The 21,680-nt window shown below is 35.4% G+C and overlaps 1 protein-coding gene across 2 annotated transcripts; it reads left to right on the top strand.

Moving 5' to 3' along the window:
• Positions 1-16,031: 16,031 nt before the first annotated feature.
• Positions 16,032-19,933, top strand: LOC115991452 (tyrosine-protein phosphatase DSP5-like). 2 transcript variants are annotated; one of them, XM_031115148.1, is made up of 5 exons: positions 16,036-16,477; positions 17,040-17,133; positions 18,518-18,575; positions 18,714-18,757; positions 19,488-19,933. In XM_031115148.1, the coding sequence occupies exons 1-5, from the start codon at positions 16,329-16,331 to the stop codon at positions 19,743-19,745; spliced, it is 603 nt and encodes a 200-aa protein (XP_030971008.1). In that variant the 5' UTR covers positions 16,036-16,328; the 3' UTR covers positions 19,746-19,933. The 2 variants fall into 2 exon arrangements, with proteins under 2 accessions (XP_030971015.1, XP_030971008.1); XM_031115155.1 differs by lacking the exons at positions 18,518-18,575; positions 18,714-18,757 and having other exon boundaries at positions 16,032-16,477.
• The last annotated feature ends 1,747 nt before the right edge of the window (positions 19,934-21,680 follow it).

Raw genomic sequence — 21,680 nt, 5'->3', positions numbered from 1 at the left:
ATTGGCAGAGGTGGGAAAAATTGACGCTATCAAAAAGGGAGGGAGGATTGGGGTTTAGGGATCTAAGGGCCTTTAATTTAGCAATGTTAGCTAAACAAGAGTGGAGGTTGCTGCATGATGATAATTCTTTGGTGTTCCAATGCCTCAAAGCTAGATATTTTCCAAGAACCTCTCTTTTTGCTGCTAAGGAGTCACCAAATTGCTCTTTTGTTTGGAAGAGTATTGTGGCTGCTTTTCCTACTTTGAAGGCTGGATGTTGCTGGAGAGTTGGGAATGGCCACTCTATTCAGATTCTAGGGGATAAATGGATACCAAATTATCCAACAAATGCTCCTCTAAATCTAGTGGAAGATGAAGTTCGTGAGGCGACTGTTGCTGAACTAATTGACCAAGACTTGCATGCATGGAGGGCTGATTTTATCATGGATATGTTTGAAAAAGAAGATGCAGAAGCTATTTGTAGAATTCAGCTCAGCCGAAGACATGTGGAGGACTGTATGATCTGGATGCACCAAAGGAAGGGGATTTTTACTGTTAAATCCGCTTACAAGGTGGCTATGAAAGTGTTGAGTGAAGGAAGGGTAGCTGAATGTTCTTGGGGTTGTGCTGGAAAGGAAGTTTGGCCTGCAATTTGGAAGCTTAGAATTCCCAACAAAATAAAGGTGTTTGGGTGGAGAGCTTGTAATGAAATTTTACCAACAAAATTGAATCTGTCTAAGAGAAAGATTATTGCAGATGCGATGTGCCCAATTTGCTTGAGGTTTCCGGAGTCAGTTGTCCACGCACTTTGGGATTGTGATGCGGCTAGAGATGTGTGGGCAGGTAGCTTAAAAATTCTGCAGAAAGGTGGGACAGGTATGGTGGATATGCTTCATTTAATGGAATACTTAATGGAGCGGGTAGAGTCTCATGATCTGGAGGTTGTGCTAGTTCAAGCATGGCTGATTTGGAATCAAAGAAATCGGGTTGTGCATGGGGGTAAGTTTCATGACCCAGGCTGGTTGAATAATCGGGCAACAGAGGTTCTTAAGGAGTTTCGGACTGCTTCTGCATTAATGGGACCATCACATGGAGGGCTAGCTTCTCGGGACACTTGGCAGCCCCTTCCTCCTTTGATCTTCAAGCTTAACTTTGATGCAGCTCTGTTTTCGGCTCTTAAAAGTTCAGGTTTTGGTGCAGTTATTCGGAACGAAAAAGGTGAGGTTATGGCAGCCATGGCAGCAAAGGGTCCTGAGGTATCTTCTAGTGAGGAGGCTGAGTTTCTCGCATGTCGGAAAGCTATTGAATTTGCCATTGATGCTGGCTTCTCTGAACTTGTCATTGAAGGGGATAATTCTTCTGTCATGAAAGCTGTTTCGGCTTTGCAGGATGATTTTTCTTTGATTGGAAATGTTGTTGGGGATATTCATCATTTGGTTCGGAACTTGCAATGGGTTAGGATTGAATGTACTAGGCGTGGAGGGAATAGAGTTGCTCATGAGTTAGCTCAATTTGCTAGAAACATTAGTCAAGATCTGTATTGGATGGAAGATGTTCCTCCAATAGTTAGGGAAGCTTTGTATCAGGATGTTGATTTTTCTAATTAATTAAATGATATGTTTCCGTTTCAAAAAAAAAAAAAAAAAAGCATTAGAGTTAAATGAATCATTTTTTTAGTGCATTTGTTGAAGCTTCCACATGCTATTCCTTTATCCTTATCTAGCTTGCCTATGCTAACCTTCTATGTTGCCTTATGATTTACTTGCTTTGTTTCTTGGGTATAGGTATAAGTACCTTTGTACACTATGCCTCCTAAAAAGAAAGCATGTAAAATAAGGCATGTAGATGAGGTTGCAGCTCCAGAACATGGCCCTAGGCAATGCCAAGAGCGTGAGAAATCTGTCACTCCTAATGGTGAGATTGGTAAGGTGGCAAACAAGATCTATGCTAGGATGCTAGAGCAGTCTGAGGTGGTGAGCATAGGAGGGAGGGTTGTTCCTTTAGGGAGTTCCATAAGCAAAGCCCTCCAACTTTTAATGGTGAGCCTAACCCAATGGCAGCAAAGAATTGGTTACTTAAGATGGAAAATTTATTGAGAGCCCTTGAATGTGCTAATGCTCAAAAGGTGGTGTATGCCACTTTTGCTCTTCAGGGTTCTACTGAGGAATGGTGGACAAGCACTGAGCGCTTGTTAAGGATGGAGTTGGGAGAGAATACTCCTATTACTTGGGAGAAGTTTAAGGAAGTTTTTAATGAGACATATTTTCCCGATGTAGTGAGGGACCGAAAGGCAAGAGAATTTTCTTATTTGGTTCATGGGACTATGACTATAGAAGAATATGCTACAAAGTTTGTTGAGCTCTCTCGCTTTGCTCCTTACTTGATTTCGGATGAGCCCAAGAAAGTAAGTAAGTTTCAAAAAGATTTTAATGATAGGATTTGCGCCCATATTATAGCCTCTAGAGTGGGCACTTTTACTGAGACTGTGAAGCGGTCAGTGGGACTTGAAGAGGACTTTAAGTGCAACCCTAGTTCCAAGGAGGATGAAAAGAATCAAGAACCCTTTGGTTTTCTGCATGTAGAAGGTCGGGGGCAAAATTCCAAGAAGGGGTTCTTTAAGAAGTCCGGTAATGAGGGTCATTATAATGGGCAAGGCAAGGGTGCCTCTCTTCAGTTTGGTAAGAAGTGGCCTTGAACTCGTTGTGGTAAGACCTGTGAAGGTCAACCTTGTATTTTGGGAGCCAAGTTATGCTACACTTGTAAGCAACTCGAACACTTTGCTAGAGAATACCCAACTACCAAGGGCAGGTTCCTCTTCCACACCCCAGTCTGTTAAGAATAATGATGATGGGAAAAGGGTGCAGGGTAGAGTGTACTCCTTGACTACTCAGGATGCTCAAGTCACAAATACAGTGGTGATGGTATACTTCCTTTGTTCTCTACACATACTAGAGTTCTTTTGATCTTGGTTCCAAGCATTATTTTGTTTCTAGTGCCTTACTAAAAGTTATGATAAGAGCTTGGAACTACATGATTTTAAGTTGTTAGCTTCTACCCCAATCGGTGATATTATATGGAATAATCTCGTGCTTAAGTCTTGTATCTTTTATTGGGGGTAGAGAGATATTTGGCTAAAATGGTGTTGCTAGATAAGCATGATTTTTTTATTTTTTATTTATTTTATGTTATCCTAGGCATGGATCAACTTGAGTTGCTATTAAGAGCAAATATCCTTTGCCTTGCATTGATGACTTGTTTGACTAGTTGCAAAGAGCACAAGTATTTTCTAAGATTGATCTTGTTCTGGTTACCACTAGTTGAAAATTTGGGACATACCAAAGGCAACCTTTTGGATTAGGTATAGTCATTACGAGTTCTTGATGATGATGTTTGGATTAACTAATGCCCCTACTACCTTTATGGAATTAATGAATATGACATTTCATGATTACTTGGATCTTAGTAGGATATAAGAGTTACAAGGAAGGTTACCCCACATGACTTGGAGTTGCATGCAGTTATGTTTGCTTGAATATTTGGAGACATGATTTGTATAAGAGATATGATATTTGTATGGATTATAAAATTTTAAAGTATTTATTTAACCAAAATGAGCTAAATATGAGACCATGAAATGATTTGAATTGTTTAAGGACTATGATTCTTTTATTAACTATCATCTCCGTAAGGCTATGTCATTGTTGGTGCACTTAATAGAAAGTCTCCGGTTATTTTTCAACTACTTTACATGCCACTTAGAGGAAATTCATTATTGATCTAGAAAGGATGGGAGAGTTGAGGTTGTATAGGCCATTCTAAGCCTTACTGGGCTAGTTGAGAGTTCAATCAACTCTAGTAAAGAAAATTAAATTGTTACAAGGTAGTGACCTGTGGTTGATGAAAATCATGAATAAGGTTTATATTGGAAACAGATCTAAGTTTACTATATACAATTTCGAGAACGAAATTTTTATAAGAAGGGAAGAATGTAACGTCCCAGCTTTAAAAAAAAAATAGTCAGATTTTTCTTAAGACACACGTGCACCACCTACCACTCTATTTCCCACCACTCATTTTCAATCTCTCATTATCTGTTGGCTAGCCACAGGGACGGAACCAAGATTCGAACCTGAGGGGGGCCAAAGCTTAAAACAAAATTTTTTTATGAAAATAAAAACTAACATCTATTTCATATTCAACAAAATACTACATATAAAATAAGTATTTCTTAAACATTTGATATTATAAAAATGTCAACAAAGTATAACATATAAAATAAGTGTTTCTTAAACATTTCAACATATTTATCAAAATGGAACTCGACGCTATTTCAAAGGAGATCCAAAAATATATATATTTAAGGGCAAATCTTAATTTTTCAAATTACATATGTATACTAATTTATTTATTTAATTGGGGGTATTAGGACCAAAATTTAAAATTTCAACATACACATATATATATATACTAGCTCTTTTTTTTTTTCTTTTTTTTTGGGTTGGGGGGGGGGGGGGGCTGCCCTACCGTGGATCCGTCCCTGGCTAGCTACCTCTCTTCCTCATTTGTTTTCTTTCTTTCTTTCTTTCTTCTTCTTCTTCTCAAACACAACATACACACTCTCTCAAACTCCCTCACTCTACCACCGGGTTTCACTCCACACAACCATCTTCACCATCACTTTTTGGGCAAGATCACCAGAAAAACTCTTTAGGAACCTCTAAGCATCTTCATCCATTTTATTTGAGGTAAAGATTTCTAATCTTTTTGATGGATTTTATGCGTTTGCTAGAGGTTCCCTTTATCTAAGCTTTGATAATAATACTCATGTGATTTATGAGATTTTAAAGTGATATTCATTTGTTTATATGTATGGGTTTTGTATTGGTGGAATTATTTGATGAGTGAGTTTATAGTTTTTACAATGGTGGCTATCTAAGTGGTGAAGAATTAGGGATTTTGGCTTTTTTTAATGTGAAATAAATGGTGAATACAATTTTTATTGATTATTTGGAGCTAGTTAAAGATTCAAATTGTTTGTCTAGGAGGATATTATGATTTTTGGTATCATGGGTCTCTTGTTGATGTGGTGTAAATCTTGTGGAAAGTACTTATAAGGTGTTGAGGTTTTGATGTTAGAGATAATACCTTGAATGACTTAAGTTTATAAATGGGAGTCTATGCCTTGTAAATTAAATTGTTTGGTAACTTTGGAAGTGGGATACATTACTTGTGAGGTTAAATACTTAGGCTTGCCTAATTAATATGATAATTCTTGATGTTGGTTCTTTGATAATGAATTTTGGATTGAATTTTCAAAAAGGAAAAACCTACAGGTACTTTTGAGATGTTTTTCTCATGTTTTGGACGCTTTTGAGTTCGGGGCATGACAATATATTTCTATAAAAAATATATATGTTTGTATTTATTAATGTGAGTATGAGTTTCTCAACATAAAATTTAAAACCCACATATTTTGAAAGGCTAAATACTAACCTAAGTATATTAACCAATATATTAGTTTAAATAACATGTTTTTTAATAAAAAATTTTGAATGTACTGATCGAAACGCCAAAACAAACCAGACTGCCCGAAATATCTCTGGTATAGCTAGTACAAGCCAGTACACCCTGGTATTTTTTTTTGGGTATACTTTGGAGTAATATTAGTACTGGTTTAATAGCCTATACCATATATTTCCTCGGTATGGTACTTACAGTATTTACTTTCTTGCCGCCAGCTCCACTTAAAAGTTAGCATAATATTGTTGCATATAAACAAATATTAAAAAACACAACATCAAATCATACTGGATTCTAAAAGTTGTAGTTATGTCAAGTGTAGTTATCATTAGAGGTGACAATACTCCCATTAATTATTAAACAAGTTTCGTTTAGTTAAGACCTTTAATTTCCAATAAATTAAGAATTTTACACCAACTAAAATTCTATTTATTTTATTAATTGTTGGAACAATTGAATTTATTAGTTAAAACTACATTGTCTAAGTTCAAGAAATTTAAAATCCTTTTCTGATTAAAATTTTATTACCAAAAACAACTAAACAAAAGTTAATACTTATTTATCAAAAGCTATTCAATTAATGTTGTGAAATAAAAAATAAATAAAGAAGATCCGGTGCATGGTTTTCAAACCCGGATCGTTCATTGAATCATAAAAGGGAGAGGTTCAAGGTTTTTAAGGTTGAACCGGGGTTGAACCATGATGACGTCATAATTAATTTAATAATTATTTAAATATAAATGAATATATTAAATTAGTATAAATAGAAAAATTAAATTAAATGACCCAATTAAATATAGAAATCTATCTTTCAAATCTATTTTTTTCATATCATAACTTTCCCATGACAAAAATAAGAAATATCATATTCGAAGCATACATAGATATAATATTTCTTTATTTATTTATATGTTGATTAGTTAAACTAGTGATAGTAATATTGTAATAATATAGGAATTAGAAGGACACTTGGTAATTTTAAATTAAAATAATTATTTAATAATTAGTATATACTTAATTGTATATAATAATGAGTGCACCTGAGTATGCCAAGTCCTCAATAACTAGTGAAGGACTTATACGTATTTTTTTTTTTTTTTTTTGGGTTGTTTTACTCAATTTGATTTTTCTTTTGTATTCACCGGTGGGCTGGGTTGACTGTCATCAAATGTTTGTCACATATCAATCTATCAATAGTCACATCACGGGCTCAATTGCAAAAATCTAATGGCTGAAACATTTTGCCATCTTTAATTCAAAAATTAAAAGTTTTCTTCTTACCCAATGCAAGTCACGGGAAGGGGCCTTAGAAACATAAAAATGAAATTCAAAAGAATCAACACAAGCACAAACAAAGAGAGGGTGAGAAACGGAAACCACGACAGTGGAGACAGAAAGAAGAAAGAGAAGAAGGAGAAAAAGAAGTAAGAAGAAGAAATAAAAGCAAAAGACGAAGATGAAGGCCATGACTGGCGATCTGTGCTAGGTTGCTAGCTTGCTGCTTCAACTTCACATAGCCCCTACTTTGTCATCTTCTTCTTCTCAGTTTGCATGCCGGCCAAATCTTTAATTTCAACCGATATTTGCTAAAAAAAAAGGAACCGTGAGAATTGTTCACGGTTTTAAGAACCGTGTGGTTCAACTGCAGTTTGCACGAGTCCATGCTTTTCTTACATAGAGAGGTTCTTAAGGCTAAAAGAACTGCAAAGAAGAGGGGTTCACAGTTAACCGGGTTGGACTGTACGATTCGGTCCGGATTTCAAAACCATGATCCGGTGATGCACAACAGCCAACCCAAATTCTTTGGTTTTAAAAACACATGGTCATATATCATCATATACTTAAAACTTAATACTCTAAATAATTTTTTTTTTTTTTTTTTGGTTAACCATGAGGATTGTATTAAAACTAAGAATGGACAAGTCTATTACAACATAAAGTAATTTTGAGAAAAGCCAAAAGGCTTGCCACCACGGGCGGTGGGTTCAGAAAGACAATAAAAGAGGGATTAGATCTCGCCCCAAGTTTGGCTAGCACATCTGCGCACTATTTAGCTTCACAGAAGGTGTGGACTATTCGTTTGCTAGGGAAGGATTACAATAGGTTCCTGTAGTTAGTTAACAAGAGTTCCATTAACAAATTTACAAAATTAACGTTCATAAGCATTACTACACTTTAGGCATCCATCTCAACAATTAAATTGTTCAAACCAAGCTCCTTAGCAATGGCTAGGCCATCCCTTAGAGCCCATAATTCTACCATAAAGCTATTGGTGTTGTCAAGTGCTTTGGCGTAGCCCCTTATCCAATCCCCATGGTGGTTTTGAATCAATCCTCCTCCCCCTGCTTTTCCAGGGTTCCCTAGAGCCGACCCATCAGTGTTTAGCTTCATCCATCCTTTAGGTGGTTTTTCCCAAGACACTAGGACTGTATTTTTAGGCCTAATGGTTTTACACTTGGTTCCAATGGAGAAGAACTCAGCTCTACTCTTGATACATTGGATATGGATAGACCTATCAATGATTCTAGTTTTGAAAACGAAATTGTTTCCATGGAGCCATTTCCAGATTCCCATAAGGAATAGAATTTTCCACGGTATTCCCAGAAAGCTAGAAACTACTCCAGCCTTGCAGTTGGCTTCAATCCAAACCCCAACTGTTTGATTAAAGGACTCCATAAGGCAATGGGGAACCTTTAAACTCTGCCAAAATTTTTGGCCTACCGCATAACCTCTATGAAGGTGGTCTATAGACTCGTTGCTCTTGTGACATAAAGTACATAAAGGATTGAGGCTTAACCCCTTTGAACCTAGCACTTTCCCAGTAGGTACATTGTTATGCATGCATAACCAAATAAAGAATTAGATACGGGGAATAGTTTCAGTTTTCCATATCTATGCTAGTGACATAGTATCCAGGTTCAAGGGATTTAAGCCCCTTACCAATAGGTAGGCTGACTTTAGGGAAAAGTAGCCATCCTTACAGAAAGCCCAAGTGAGTGTATCCCCAGCATCTTGGTCATGGGAGAATGGAGTGACTTTGATTGCATTGGTAATTTGTTCTATCAGAACAAAGGAGATGTGGATTGGGTTCCACTCACTATTGGAGTCAAAACAAAGTTGAACTCTCAGCTGATCTTCCTCACGGTTTAGGGGGCCTTTTATAAGATTTCAAATAGTACCCATGGGCAGCCATAAATCCTTCTAGAAACTGATTGATTCACCATTTTTCACTGTCCACTTTAGGCCTCGGACATACATAACTCTTCCTTTTACAGGTAGCCCATATTCTTCTCCCCTCCCCCGTCAATCTTCTAGGAGACAAATACTTGGCAACAATCATTTTTGCCTAGGGGACTTCATGCTCATTTGCTAACCTCCAATAAAGCTTGGCCAATAAAGCAAGGTTCCTATACCTCATTTGGAACAGTCCAAGTCCTCCCAGTTCCTTTGGCAAGGTTACTATTTGCCAATTTACTATGTGTAACTTCCTCTTCTCTTCTGTAGATCCCTATAGAAAGTCTCTTATAGTCTTGTCAATGGCATTGCACACTTTAATAGGGAGAGCATGGCATTACATGCAGTAGTCTGCTATGGGAGAAACTGCTGCCTTGACAAGAACAAGTCTTCCAACTCTAGACAAAAGCTTCGTTTTCCACCTTGCTAGTTTGCCTTGAATTTTTTCCACTACAAAGTTGAAAGCATTTCCATTCTTGCCCTTGTGGAGGAGGGGAAAGCCCAAATATCTTCCCAGGTCATTTGTCGTATTGATTCCCATCTTCTTGCATATGTTTCTCTTCCTTCTTCTAGTAACATTGTTGGAAAAGTATATAAGAGATTTGCCTAGGCTCACCTTCTACCTAGCAAGGTTATAGAAGTTGTCCAACACCTCAATTCTAGCTTCTTAGTTCTTGGAATTTGCCTATGTAAAAAGCATAAGGTCATCAGCAAAGAAAACATGTGAGAAGCTTGGTCCATTTCTGGATGCTTTGATCTTGTCCCACTTCTTCTCTTCACACATGTTGGTGATCTAGGCTGCCAAAAATTCATGCCGAGGAGAAATAAATGCGGGGACAGGGGTCACCTTGCCTAATTCCCTTAGAAGGTTGGAAGGGATCCAATTTACTCCCATTAAAGAGAATTGATGTTGATATTGTAGCAATACAACTCATTATCAAATTTATGGTGTTTTTGGGGAAGTTGAAGTGTTCCAACACCATCTTAATGAAACTCCATTCCAAGCAATCATATACTTTCTGCAAATCAACTTTAACCACCATACATCCATCCTTCCCTTTTCTACTCTTCAGGGAGTGTATGAGTTCTTGAGCAATTATCACATTGTCTAAACTCCTCCTTCCTTTCAAGAAAGCTGCTTGCATTGGGGAGATAAGGGATGGTAAGAAAGGTCTGATTCTACAGATAAGGATCTTGGAGACCATTTTGTAGATAGTATTGCAAAGGCTTATGTGTCTGAATTGGCCAACAATTTCAGGTCCCAGTTGTTTGGGAATGAGTACAATAAGGGTTTGGTTCAGGTACTCAAGAACTTTTTCACTTTCTAAAATATTCTTCATCTCTTTCTTGATAGATTCACCGACTATTAGTTAGAACCTCTGGAAGAAACACACATGCAACCCATCTACTCTAAGGGCTTTGTATGGTTTCATAGAATTGAGGGCAGACCAAATGTCCCCATTTGAAGGAATGTGAGCCATAGCTGATGCTTCTTCCTCATTTAATTTGGTACATCAATTCGAGTTCCAAGGGTGAGCAAAAGTGCAGAAAACTTCCTCTGACTGATAGAGGTTTTTAAATTTTGAGACAAACAACTCCTTTACTTCCTCAACATTATGAATCTAATTCCCTTCACCATCCTGAATGCTCGTAATTTTGTTCTTACTCCTTCTAGTAAGGGTAGAGATGTGAAAGAAGGCAGTGTTTCTTTCCCCAAAGATGGTCTAGTTAGTTCTAGCTCTCATGGCCCAAATCTTCTTTAATTGGAGGATTTGATTATACTCTTTAGCAAGTTGGTCTTGTAAGTTGATAAAAAAGGAGCTAGGTCTGTTGGCCAGTGCTTTTTGGATGCCCAATAGCCTTGCCATGATCTGCCTTTTTTTTTTTTTTTTAGCAAAGACATTCCCAAACACATCTTTGTTCCATCTTAGGGCTTTTAAGGTAAACCCTGATATAGCACTAGCCAGGTTTTCCTCCTGTCCTACCTAGACTTCTCTCACAACATTAGGGAAATTCATATGGCTTAACCACACAGATTGGAACCTAAAAGGTTTATTAGCTGATGAACTCGTATTTGGGTTTAGGTTTAGAAGGAGTGGATAGTGGTTTGAGTTGACTCTAGCTAAATGAGTGACATTTGCTTATTTGAAGAACTCTTTCCACTCTAGATTGGCCTAACATCTATCCAACCTGCACTAGATCAAGTCACCTATCTCTCTTCTGTTTAACCAAGTGAACTTTGGCCTAGAGAAGCCAAGGTCCATCATATGACAACCATTCATACAATCCAGGATGGCCCCTACCCTTCTTTGGCTAATAGGATATCCCCCCCAAATTTTTCCTCTTTTGACAAAACTTCATTAAGTCTCCCATGAGGGCCCAAAGAAGATTATGGAGAGAAGCTAACATTTTCAAGTTATCCCATAGAATACATCTTTCAACAAACCTAGGACTAGCATATATAGAACTAAGAAGCCAATTAAAGGTTTGAGATCTTATCCATATGAGACCATGGATTTCTTGTTCAATTGTTGCCAAGACATCCACCTGCACCAAGTCAGAGCGCCAGAGCAACCAAATGCCTCCAGCAAAGCCAATTGTATCAGCCATTGTTGCACCATCAAAGGGGATGTTCAATGATTTCATCATCTTTTGCCCCACTGAGCCTTATTTAAGTAATCACCATCAAGAGCGGAGAATGCCATTCCACCAAATCCATAATTGTTTTCTTGAATTGGGGTTTCATTGCCCCCTACAGTTCCATATTAGGATATTCATAATTTTAAAAGGGATAGATGCAAAATCAAAATGGGTCAGTGAGGAGTAGTCCTTAATGTCCCTCCACCTCTATGCTTCCATCAACTCCATCTTCAACTCAAGTTTCCCACGGAACAAAGTTGTCGAGTGTTTGATTATTGCCATTGTATCTTGAGATGCTTTAATGAGAATAGTCCCATTGATCTCCAGTTCTACAAACTGGAGGAGCTTCACTCGATAGAGGTTGCCCATCATCATGCACTCTATAGGTCTGTCTTGGAGAATCTTCCTCACTGTGATCACCGATTGGGTCCACTCTTTCTCTACCTCTGATAGGTATTTTTTCAAAGTTTGCACACTTGATCTTGGTGCTGATGACCTGGTGCTGATCAATAGAGGGACCGGAATCACCGACCTATCCATGAGAAATCTCCACTATGGGTTTGAAGTTATCCACCAAGCTTTTTCCTTCATTGGCAAAAACCCTAGTTTCTCGCTTGTCTCCATGAGAGGGAGTAAGTTCTTCCATGATAGTATCAGTTCTAGCTTGAACCACCACTATATTTTTGTTGGGTCTCACTGTATCCACTGAATCATCTTGTACCCCATCATAATGATTTTTCCTTTTTAGCAGACCGCCCACTTGTCCCTTCTCTCCATTGGGGCTGACTTCCAAGATGACTTCTTCTGAACTATAGGGTTAGGACACGGGCTTGCTAGGCTGAAGAAACAAAAAGGGGTTTGGTTAGGCCCATTCTCGCTTAAAAAGCTGGCCCAACCCCAAAGTCAAACAAACCACTTGACTTGCTAGGGCCCGCTCCCTCTCGTTGGTTCCTAACTACCTTTTTAGCCTTTTGATTAGATTTTCCATGATATTCAGAGTCCTTAGAACTCTTGCCAGAGCTAGATATCCCGAGATTAGACATGGTGGCCTTCTCAGCCTCCCTATGGGACACCATAGGTTGTAGGCGATTGGCTTTCCTTTTCCCCTCTTTCTTTTCTTGGTCCACTACCCTAAGAGTAGGTATCACACCAACCCACAATGTTGACTCAGCCAAGTCACTTCCTTCATACATCGGAGGCTTTGCTTTGGCCTTGCATAGTGGCTTATGTCTAGTGACCACCATCCAAGCACCATACTTCTCCTAATTTTCCTTCATCTTACTCATCCCATGCTGGGGGTTTTCAAAGGCTTTTGAGTTGGAACTCTGTTCTTGTTCTTTCTCTATCTTTTTATCAGGCTCTCTAATGAGGTAAGGGCATGTCTCTATTTATGTCCAATTCTCCCACACAAGAAGTAGAGGGTACTGATGCCCTCATATTGCATGCTTTGTGCTAGTTTACCAAGATACACAGTTCTTATCAAGGGTTTATCCAGATTGACCTGTACACAAAGACGAGCAAACTGGCCTCTGGCCCCATTAACTGTGGGGAATCAATACGAAGGACTAGCCCAATGGCTTTACCTATCTTTAGGAGTGAGGCTGGGTCATAGAATTCGATTGGCAATTCAGGAAGTCTTACCCATACTGCAACCGACGAGAAGGTTGCCGAGGATGCTTTGAATTTCGGCTCCCATTGCCTAATAGCTAAAAAGTGTTGGCCAACGAACCATGGACCTCCCTTGAGAATGTTTTCCACATCTTCAACTAGTTCGAAATTAACTAGGAAGTAATCAAGACCCAAATTAATGTACTCCATTCTCCCTACTAGATTCCACATATTGTGAATCTTGGAGTTTAGGAATAAAAATCCAACTTTCCTTCCAAAAGGTTTGATGATGAGTGCATGTTGCCATGGTGCTCTGATTCGTGCTTTTTCTTCCTTTCAGAAGCAGACCCTTGCACTTCCTTCATGGGGATTTTCTTCTTCCGTATCTGATTCTAAGTCTTCCTGCATTAAGCTTTCAAACCCAAAGGCTTGCTTGAAGGCACCAGGGATTGCTCCTACCAACTTATCCTTATAGTTACTCAATTTTGCTATCTATGACTTCTCATTTACCCTAGCAAAGTGCTGGCTTTCTTTGAATTTCTTTGTGCTACATCTTAGTGTATCCTTTTCCTCTTTAGAGCTTTTCAACCTTTCTCTCTCCATCTCCTCTACAAGTACATACTCTAAATAATTGTTTACTTAACTTATCTTCTTAGAATTATTAGAATGTTATTTTAATTAAGTTAAAAACTCCATTACTCTATTACCACCGCGCACCCTTAGTTGGAGGGTAAGGGTGGCTCCACATTGAATTAAGGGCGGTTACAAGACCACCTTGACCTTAAAAAAAAAAATATATATATATATATATTATATATATAAATTTTAAAAAATTTATGATTTTTTTACCCTTAAAAAAGGTTTTGTGACCACCTAAATGTTTTTAGGCCTAATGTAATTAAACTTTGTACAAAGTTTGGTAACAAACTTAGTTGTAAATTAAGGTTTCAACTCCATTTAATATATATATATATATATATATATATTTTATTGAATGTGCATTTTGACAAATCCACAATTGTATTACATTTTTTTCTTATATCCTCCATGCTTAAAATTTTTAGTAAGATCAAAGATCAATAGATATGTCATCAATCAAATATTTAAATTTTGAGTTTTAGTAGTCTTATGGATCAAATAGTAAATAACATCTAATTGACATAAAATTTGACATGTGTTTTGAAAACATAAAGACCGTACAATTCAACTATTAGATATTTCTATAAAAAAAATTCAACTATTAGATTTCTAAAATGTTTAGCTATGTTAATTTGTTTAATGAGAGTTGTAGCCTAAGGTTACAACTAAGTTTGTAACCAACCAAACTTTTTATCCTTAAACTTTGATTCCCTTAATAATATATTAGGCCCTTATAAACAAATAGGAAAAGTCTAAGAAAATTTTTATTGAACTAAAATTTTGAAAGAGATGTAACTTGCTGAATTAATAATGAAACTAACATGCAACAATTTTAAAATAAGAAAACTTATAGAGGGAAATTGTAAAACTTAATGTATTTGCATTTTTTTTTTGGGTTAATATATTTATATTTTTATTAGATTTTGTATAATTTAAGTTTCATATGACTACTTGGAAAAAATTTCTAGAGCCACCATTGTAGAAAAGAGCTTCATACACATATACATTAGGCTAAATAAAATTCTATCTTAGATAAATTATTTTTCAATATCTTATTAATTAAGATAAGATTATTTACTTTAAATAAATCCATCATTTAAGAATTTAAATTTAGAAAATGCTAGAAATACAAAAGTTTTTACAAATTGCTAATGTGGTGATTGATTATTGATACTTCAAAAAAGTAATGTTAGGGTATACTTAATGAAAACTAGTAAGAATTGGTCAAAACAACCGTTTATAAGGAAACTTTACTCTTTAAAATTCTACTATATGAAAAAAAAAAACAATCAAAAGTGTTTTTCTATATTTTCTCAAAAAAAAAAGTTTTTCTATAAGCTAAGAAAATTAAATTATTATTTTTTTATTTTTTTGGTTAGTAGGATAGATATTATACTAACAACAAACGAGGATTCTGGCATTTTACCCCTAATTTTGAAAAAAATTAGCAACATGCCCCTGTTTGCAAACTATATAGGAGCGTGCTCCTGTTTCGATACTCGATTTGAAGAAAATCGAGTTATGCCTAATCAAACTTTAAAAAAAATATAAAAGAAAAAAAAATTTCCATGGAACTCGAGTTTCAGTAAATCGAGTTCCATGCAAAAAATTTTTTTATAAGTGTGATTGCTCTATATTTAGGGAGCCCTATAGTGGCGTTTTTAAGCCCTATAGTGACGTTTTAAAACCCTATAGCGGCATTTTCCTGCAAATTTTTTTAGAAGCGTGATTGGCCCATATTCAGGGTGCCCTATAGTGGCGTTTTTAAGCCCTATAGTGACGTTCTAAGGCCCTATAGCGGCGTTTTTATGCAAAAATTTTTATAAGTGTAATCGCTTTGTTCTGGGTGCCCTATAGTGATGTTTTTAGGCTCTATAGTGACGTTTTTAAGCCCTATAGTAACGTTTTAGAGCCCTATAGTGGCGTTTTCCTGCAAAAAATTTTTATAAGTCCCCATACCAAGTTCAAGGGGCCCTATAGTGGCGTTTTTAAGCCCTATAGTGACGTTTTAAAACTCTATAGCGGCGTTTTAGAACTCGACTTCCCTAGAATCGAGTTCCATGCTTTTTTTTTTTTTTTTTAGTTTTATTTGAAATAACTCGATTTTTTACAAATCGAGTATTTTAATGAAACTTGATTTTAAGGTAATCGAATATCGAAACAGGGGCATATCCCTATATAGTTTCGAAAAAAAGACATATTGCTAAATTTTTTAAAAATTTAGGGTAAAAGACTAGAATCTCCAACAACAAACAATAAACATTACAAACTGCCCACAGAGGCACGAGCTTCTTGATTGGTCTGACCCCTGCTTTCCCACTTGTTATAAAAAAACAAAAAACAAAAAATAATTAATTAATGTTCAAAAAAATTCTATAAAAAAAAAAATGTAGCGGCCAGTGAGAGGCACGTAACAATATTTAATGACACGCACACAGAAACAGAAACACAAACACAAACACAAACACAAAGAAAGCGAAGAGAGTTGGAATCCGAAACAGAAAGTGAGGAGAATCCTAACAAACAACGGCGTTGTTTCTCCATCTTTCAAACCAAAACCAACCATGACTTCTTTTTTGTTTCTTCTTCCTTTATATTTCTTCTTCAATTTCTCTAACCTGCATTCACATTAGTTAGATTTTAGAAACCCATCAATTTTTGTTTTTGGGTTCTCCGTTTCTTTCGATTTGTTAGAGGAAGAAAACGATATGGGACTAATAGTGGAAGAGGAAGAGAGCGACGTGGTATTGCTGCCTCCGTCGAATTTCTCAATGGTGGAGGACGCCATTTTCAGATCGGGCTTTCCTCAACCTCACAATTTTCCTTTCCTTGATACCCTTAATCTTCGATCCATCATGTATGTTCTCTTTTTTTTTTTTTTTTCTTCTTCTCTATATCTATGTATCCAATGTTGAGTTTTTAACGTTGTTTCTGAAGGGTTTCTTTGTTTCATAAGAAAATTTTTATTGATAATTTCTTTTTCTCTTTCTTTTATTTTCTTTTTTGCTTCGGATTTACGTTTTAAACAAAAAAAATAATAATAATAATAATTCTGTTTAAAAATTTCGATTTTCTGGTGTCTGATTGGTTGATAGGAAATTTTGATGGGAAACAAAACAGAATTTCGATGTTTGTAGAATTTCTTGGGATTTGTTTTGTTGATAGGAAATTTTGACGTGAAAGAAAAGAGAATTTCGAGATTTTTTGGTCACTTAGAAAAAGTTTGAGAAAAAAATAAAGAAAAAGAAGTAAAGAATACACAATCTTAATTTTTTTTGGTTAGGCAGAGGTTGTTATTGTTAATGTCTTTGAAGAAAATAAAGTTTTTCTTGAACTTACTCGAGAAACAAACATGGGGTGATGTGTTAGTGTCTTTTGCAAGAAAGAGTTTTGACTTGTGTGATTGGAACATGGAGCAGATATTTGTGTCCAGAGCCTTACCCAGAAGAGAACTTGGAGTTTCTTCAGTCTCGGAATATTCGGCTCTTTCAGTTTGGAATTGAGGGCAAGACGGTATAATCTCTCAAATTTCTTTGGTGAAAAGTGTGTGTGTTTTACGAAGTTGGAATTATTTGTTGTAATATCAATATGCAAAATTTGTTTAATGTCAATATATTAATTGTGCAAATGTTGATGTATGGATGCGTTCGATTTGGAATTTTGTGTTATTCTTTTGGTATTTAACTTACATATTAGTTGTAGACTTTTTTTACAATGCTGAAAATTTTGTAATATGCACTATAGTTAATTATCGATTTCATGCTGCCATTCTTTTTTTTTTTTTTTAGAGGGAATTTCATGCTGGAATTTGCCCTTGACAATTATTTTAAGAAAAATATCTAAAGGATTTTGTCCCAAGATTCTTTTTTTGAACTTAATAATTAGTTTAGACTTTATTGATCTTTATTAGATGGTCTTTTTGAAAGGTTATATGAACTTAATAATGTATTGTTAGTTGGCTGCTACTGAAAAAAAAAAAAAAAAAAAGGAAAAAGAGGAGGAATAATTTGACTTGGAATATTTTTGTTGGCAAAAAAAAAAAAAAAAAGTTAAAATAGAAACATTTGTCGATGTGTCTTTTTAAGTATTAGAAGTCAGAGATTATGGTTGTGGACTGTTAGTTGTAGTGGTCTCATATATAAAATAGTAATTACAAAAAACAACAAAATAGCAGTTATAGTCTAAGGGGGAGATTTGGTGTAAGCATATCTTGGAAATCATCATTCTATTTTGATTTTCTGGAATCTTTCCACTTAATCATATATTTATCAAGTGACTTATCAAATATAAAAAATCATATATTGAGTGGCTAAGTATTTGTCAATTAATGTTAGTGTATGACCAAGAAAAATAAAAGGAGCTTTATGTTTTTACCCTGAGAAAAAAACAGGAATGCAGTTCATGATGGTTATTTAATAACTTTTCTAAATGTGCAGCTTTATGTGCTGTGTGCTGTGTGCTGAAGTTTCAGGGTTATACTAATTTAATTTTAGTTATCTAACCATGCTTTTATATCAGGCCTTTTTTTTTTTTTTTTTTAATTGCTAAGTATAATAGTTCTCAGAAGAATTAAGATTGTGACTCTTTCTAGAGGCGGTCACCACAGATTGTCACAGCTGTTAGTATGGATTACTATTTCCACTTATAGTCTGGCTGTTAGGAAACTTATCCATGGATAGTAATTTGAAATTTCTTGTTATTGAAAATAAAGCTTTTGCTGTGTAAATATTGGAAGATTTCCAATAAAGATACAGAAAGCATAGTTAGTGAATTGTCTGTTTTTTATTCTATGTTGCATTTAGAATACTATGGATGCTAATGTCATCTGGTGGAATATGGGAATAGTTTTTCTTTGTTAACTATATTGCTAATTTGCGTATAACCATTGCATTTGCAGGAGCCTTGTGTATCTATTCCCAAGGATACTATCATGGAGGCTCTGAAAGTCTTAATTGGTAGTGGATTATGATCTGAAAAATTTTAAATTAAATTTTCATTATAATTATTTAGATCCTTGTTTCAGTACGCCATTTGATTTTGTATTTCTTACTCTCCTTTTTTTTTTTTTTTTTTTTTTTTTTGGGCGTTTCCAGATGTGAGAAATCATCCAGTTTTGATCCATTGTAAGCGTGGAAAGGTGTGGTTCACATCTATTTTTTAGTTTTCCATCTCTTGAAATTGTGTCTTTGTTAGCCAGTAGTAATGATCCATATTAAAAATAAGTTAACTAGTGGGAAGTTATTGTGATCAGTATTCATACAAGTAACTTATTAATCTAGGCAAAAATTTCTGTTGTAGCAGCATAGAGAGACATTACTATCAAAATGATATCTCTTCTAAATTTGATTTTGCAACCGGTTCGTTCTTCATTGATCAAATTGACCCTCTGGAGGAATTTCAATAAAAATTACTATATGGTTGGTCCTGCTTTCATTATTTTATTTTCTAAGAGGAATTTTCTCCTCTGTTCAACTTCTGCATTAGCCTATTGTTAGTTATTCCTTCCATGGAAAAAATTAATTAATTAACAAATAAAGAACTATTCTATTTCATTTTGCTGTCATTACTATTACCTTCGTTACTTGGGGGCTCTGCTGTTAAAGGATTGTTATCAGATGACTTCAGCCCACCCCTTTGGTCTCCTACCGGTTAATAGTTTATGAAAAGATTGCTTAGTTGTTTGTATCAACTCTTACTCTATTGGCTTTTTAAAGAGGAATCTGTTCTATTGGTACATGTCACATCTTCTCATCATTCTTCTTTTATGTTCTCGGAAGATCTCTTTTGAAGGGTTTAACCTTCTTTTATTTGACCCAAGAAACAAGAGAAAAAAATTAACAGTATATTCTTTTTTTTTTTTCCTGCAGCATCGGACAGGTTGTCTTGTTGGTTGCCTGAGAAAATTTCAGAATTGGTGTTTGTCATCTGTGTTTGAGGAGTATCAACATTTCGCTGGTGTGAAATCTAGGATAACAGATTTGAGGTTTATAGAAACATTTGAGGTAATGTGCCTGCGGCAGTGTCTTTACAGCATTATATACCAGTATCAAGGATATGGTTCAAACAAGAGGCGGTTGCTGTATAAAGAAGATAAATTACAAAAGCCCCAAGTCACATCAGTTTAGCAGGGCTTGGATGACCCTTTTTTTGTTGGGTTTTGCTGAGGTGCTTTTAGTCACACACACCCTTTGTTGCCTATACTTATCTTTTTCTTCATCATTACATGTATGAGCTTTATAATTAAGGCGCGCTCTTATCTCAAAGCATCCACTGGACACTCCTATTTTGATCAAATATATTTTGGTTCATATTTGATCGCTTTCTTTTTACGCACATGTGAAGCACTGGTGCAAACTAATACAAGCACCATTAATGCAAACCAATTTTTCTGGTTTGTAATGCTCCAGGGTTCTCTCTCTCTCTCTCTCTCTCTCTCTCCCTCCTGAGTATGTCATGTTTTGGTTTATTTTTGCTTGGTTGGATGACTTATTCATGTAATCCAGTGCATGGTCACAGAAAAATGATGGGTGCCATGTTTACGATTCCAAGTAACCAAGCCATTTTTAAGATGGAACATGTAACCGGAACATGTAACCTAGCATATTAAATGATGAGCCGCTTTTGAGCTTTTCTTAAAGTTTAGATTTGCTACTGAAGAATGTCCAGTATCAACTCAATCAGTCCGTGATTGATCACAAATGAGCATACTTTGCCTGGTTTAGCAGAGCTAGTATCAAGTTGTGTTCCAAAGGATAAGCCGCTTTTGAGCTTTTCTTATAGTTTAGATTTTGCTACCGAAGAATGTCCAGTATCAACTCAATCAGTCAGTGATTGATCACAAATGAGCATACTTTGCCTGGTTTAGCAGAACCAGTATCAAGTTATGCTTCAAAGGACAGGGTATACGGTTTGCTTCTAACTGTTTGTGTAATTGTCGCACAAAACCCAGATTATAGTTTTAGGGGGTCAAAACTGTTAGGATTAATGTCCTAAAATCCTATTGTATATGACATTATATTATAAAAAATAAAGTTGTTTTATTATCTAAAATAATGGTAACATGAATATTTGGACATTATCATAAAATCCTTGAAATGCATAGTGAGTGTATATATATATATATATATATATATATTTTAGATGCATGGTATGTGATTTAGTCACAGAAGATGTAAATCACAAGTTCTTTGTAAACTCAAAATCTTAATCCGTAGTCGGTGATGAAATTGGGCATTTCATGCGAAGACTTTAACATGTCAACTAAGATGATTTGTCTTGATTATGGAAGTGGAGACTCCTAGTAGATATGTTAATATGTTTTAAGTGTATAAAACATATTGAATTGGACCGCTGTGAGATTTATTATTCTATTAATGACTGTCAAATGAATAATAAATATCACAACTTTTATTTACATAAGTTTTCAATCCTAAGAGAATAGTGAACCTGATCATGAAATGTAGGTTGTTTTGATATATCAAAAGTGAGATCTAATCTAACGATCAAAACCTTAGTATGTTGGGCAACCACATGTAATGTTGAAGGAACACATATTATCAAGATGGAATTCATAATCTCTTTATAGAGATATAAAATATTATCTTAAAATAAGTTTAATGGGTTTGGTTATTCAAAGTGTTAAACCTAATCACTTTAGTAAAGATTTACTAAAGTTTATATTTTATGAAATTTGATTTCATAAATATATATGAATAACTTAAATTATTAAATTGAGTACTCAAAGATCAAGTGGTGGTAATTTTTAATGTCACAATTATATATTATGACTTTGTATTATTTTGAATATTTTCATGAATGGGTTAAATGTTTAGATAATAAAGTCTTGGAATATAATTTATTAATAAGGTCTGGAGTGCAATTATATTTATATAGTGATATTAAATATAATTAATGGTAACTTTGAGTTTGTCAAAAGCTGACAAATAAGTCCAAAGTCCATTAGAGCTAGAGTTTTATTTGTCCTTTTTGGTTCCACCCTAAGCCATACACTAAAGCCCAATTGGGCTGGCCCAAAAGACTAACCTAATTAGATAATCAGT

This window comes from Quercus lobata, chromosome 1 (genome assembly GCF_001633185.2).
Source record: "Quercus lobata isolate SW786 chromosome 1, ValleyOak3.0 Primary Assembly, whole genome shotgun sequence".
NCBI classification, from domain to species: domain Eukaryota; kingdom Viridiplantae; phylum Streptophyta; class Magnoliopsida; order Fagales; family Fagaceae; genus Quercus; species Quercus lobata.
Note: the sequence above shows the minus strand (reverse complement) of the source record. Positions and strands in the feature narration are given on the sequence as shown.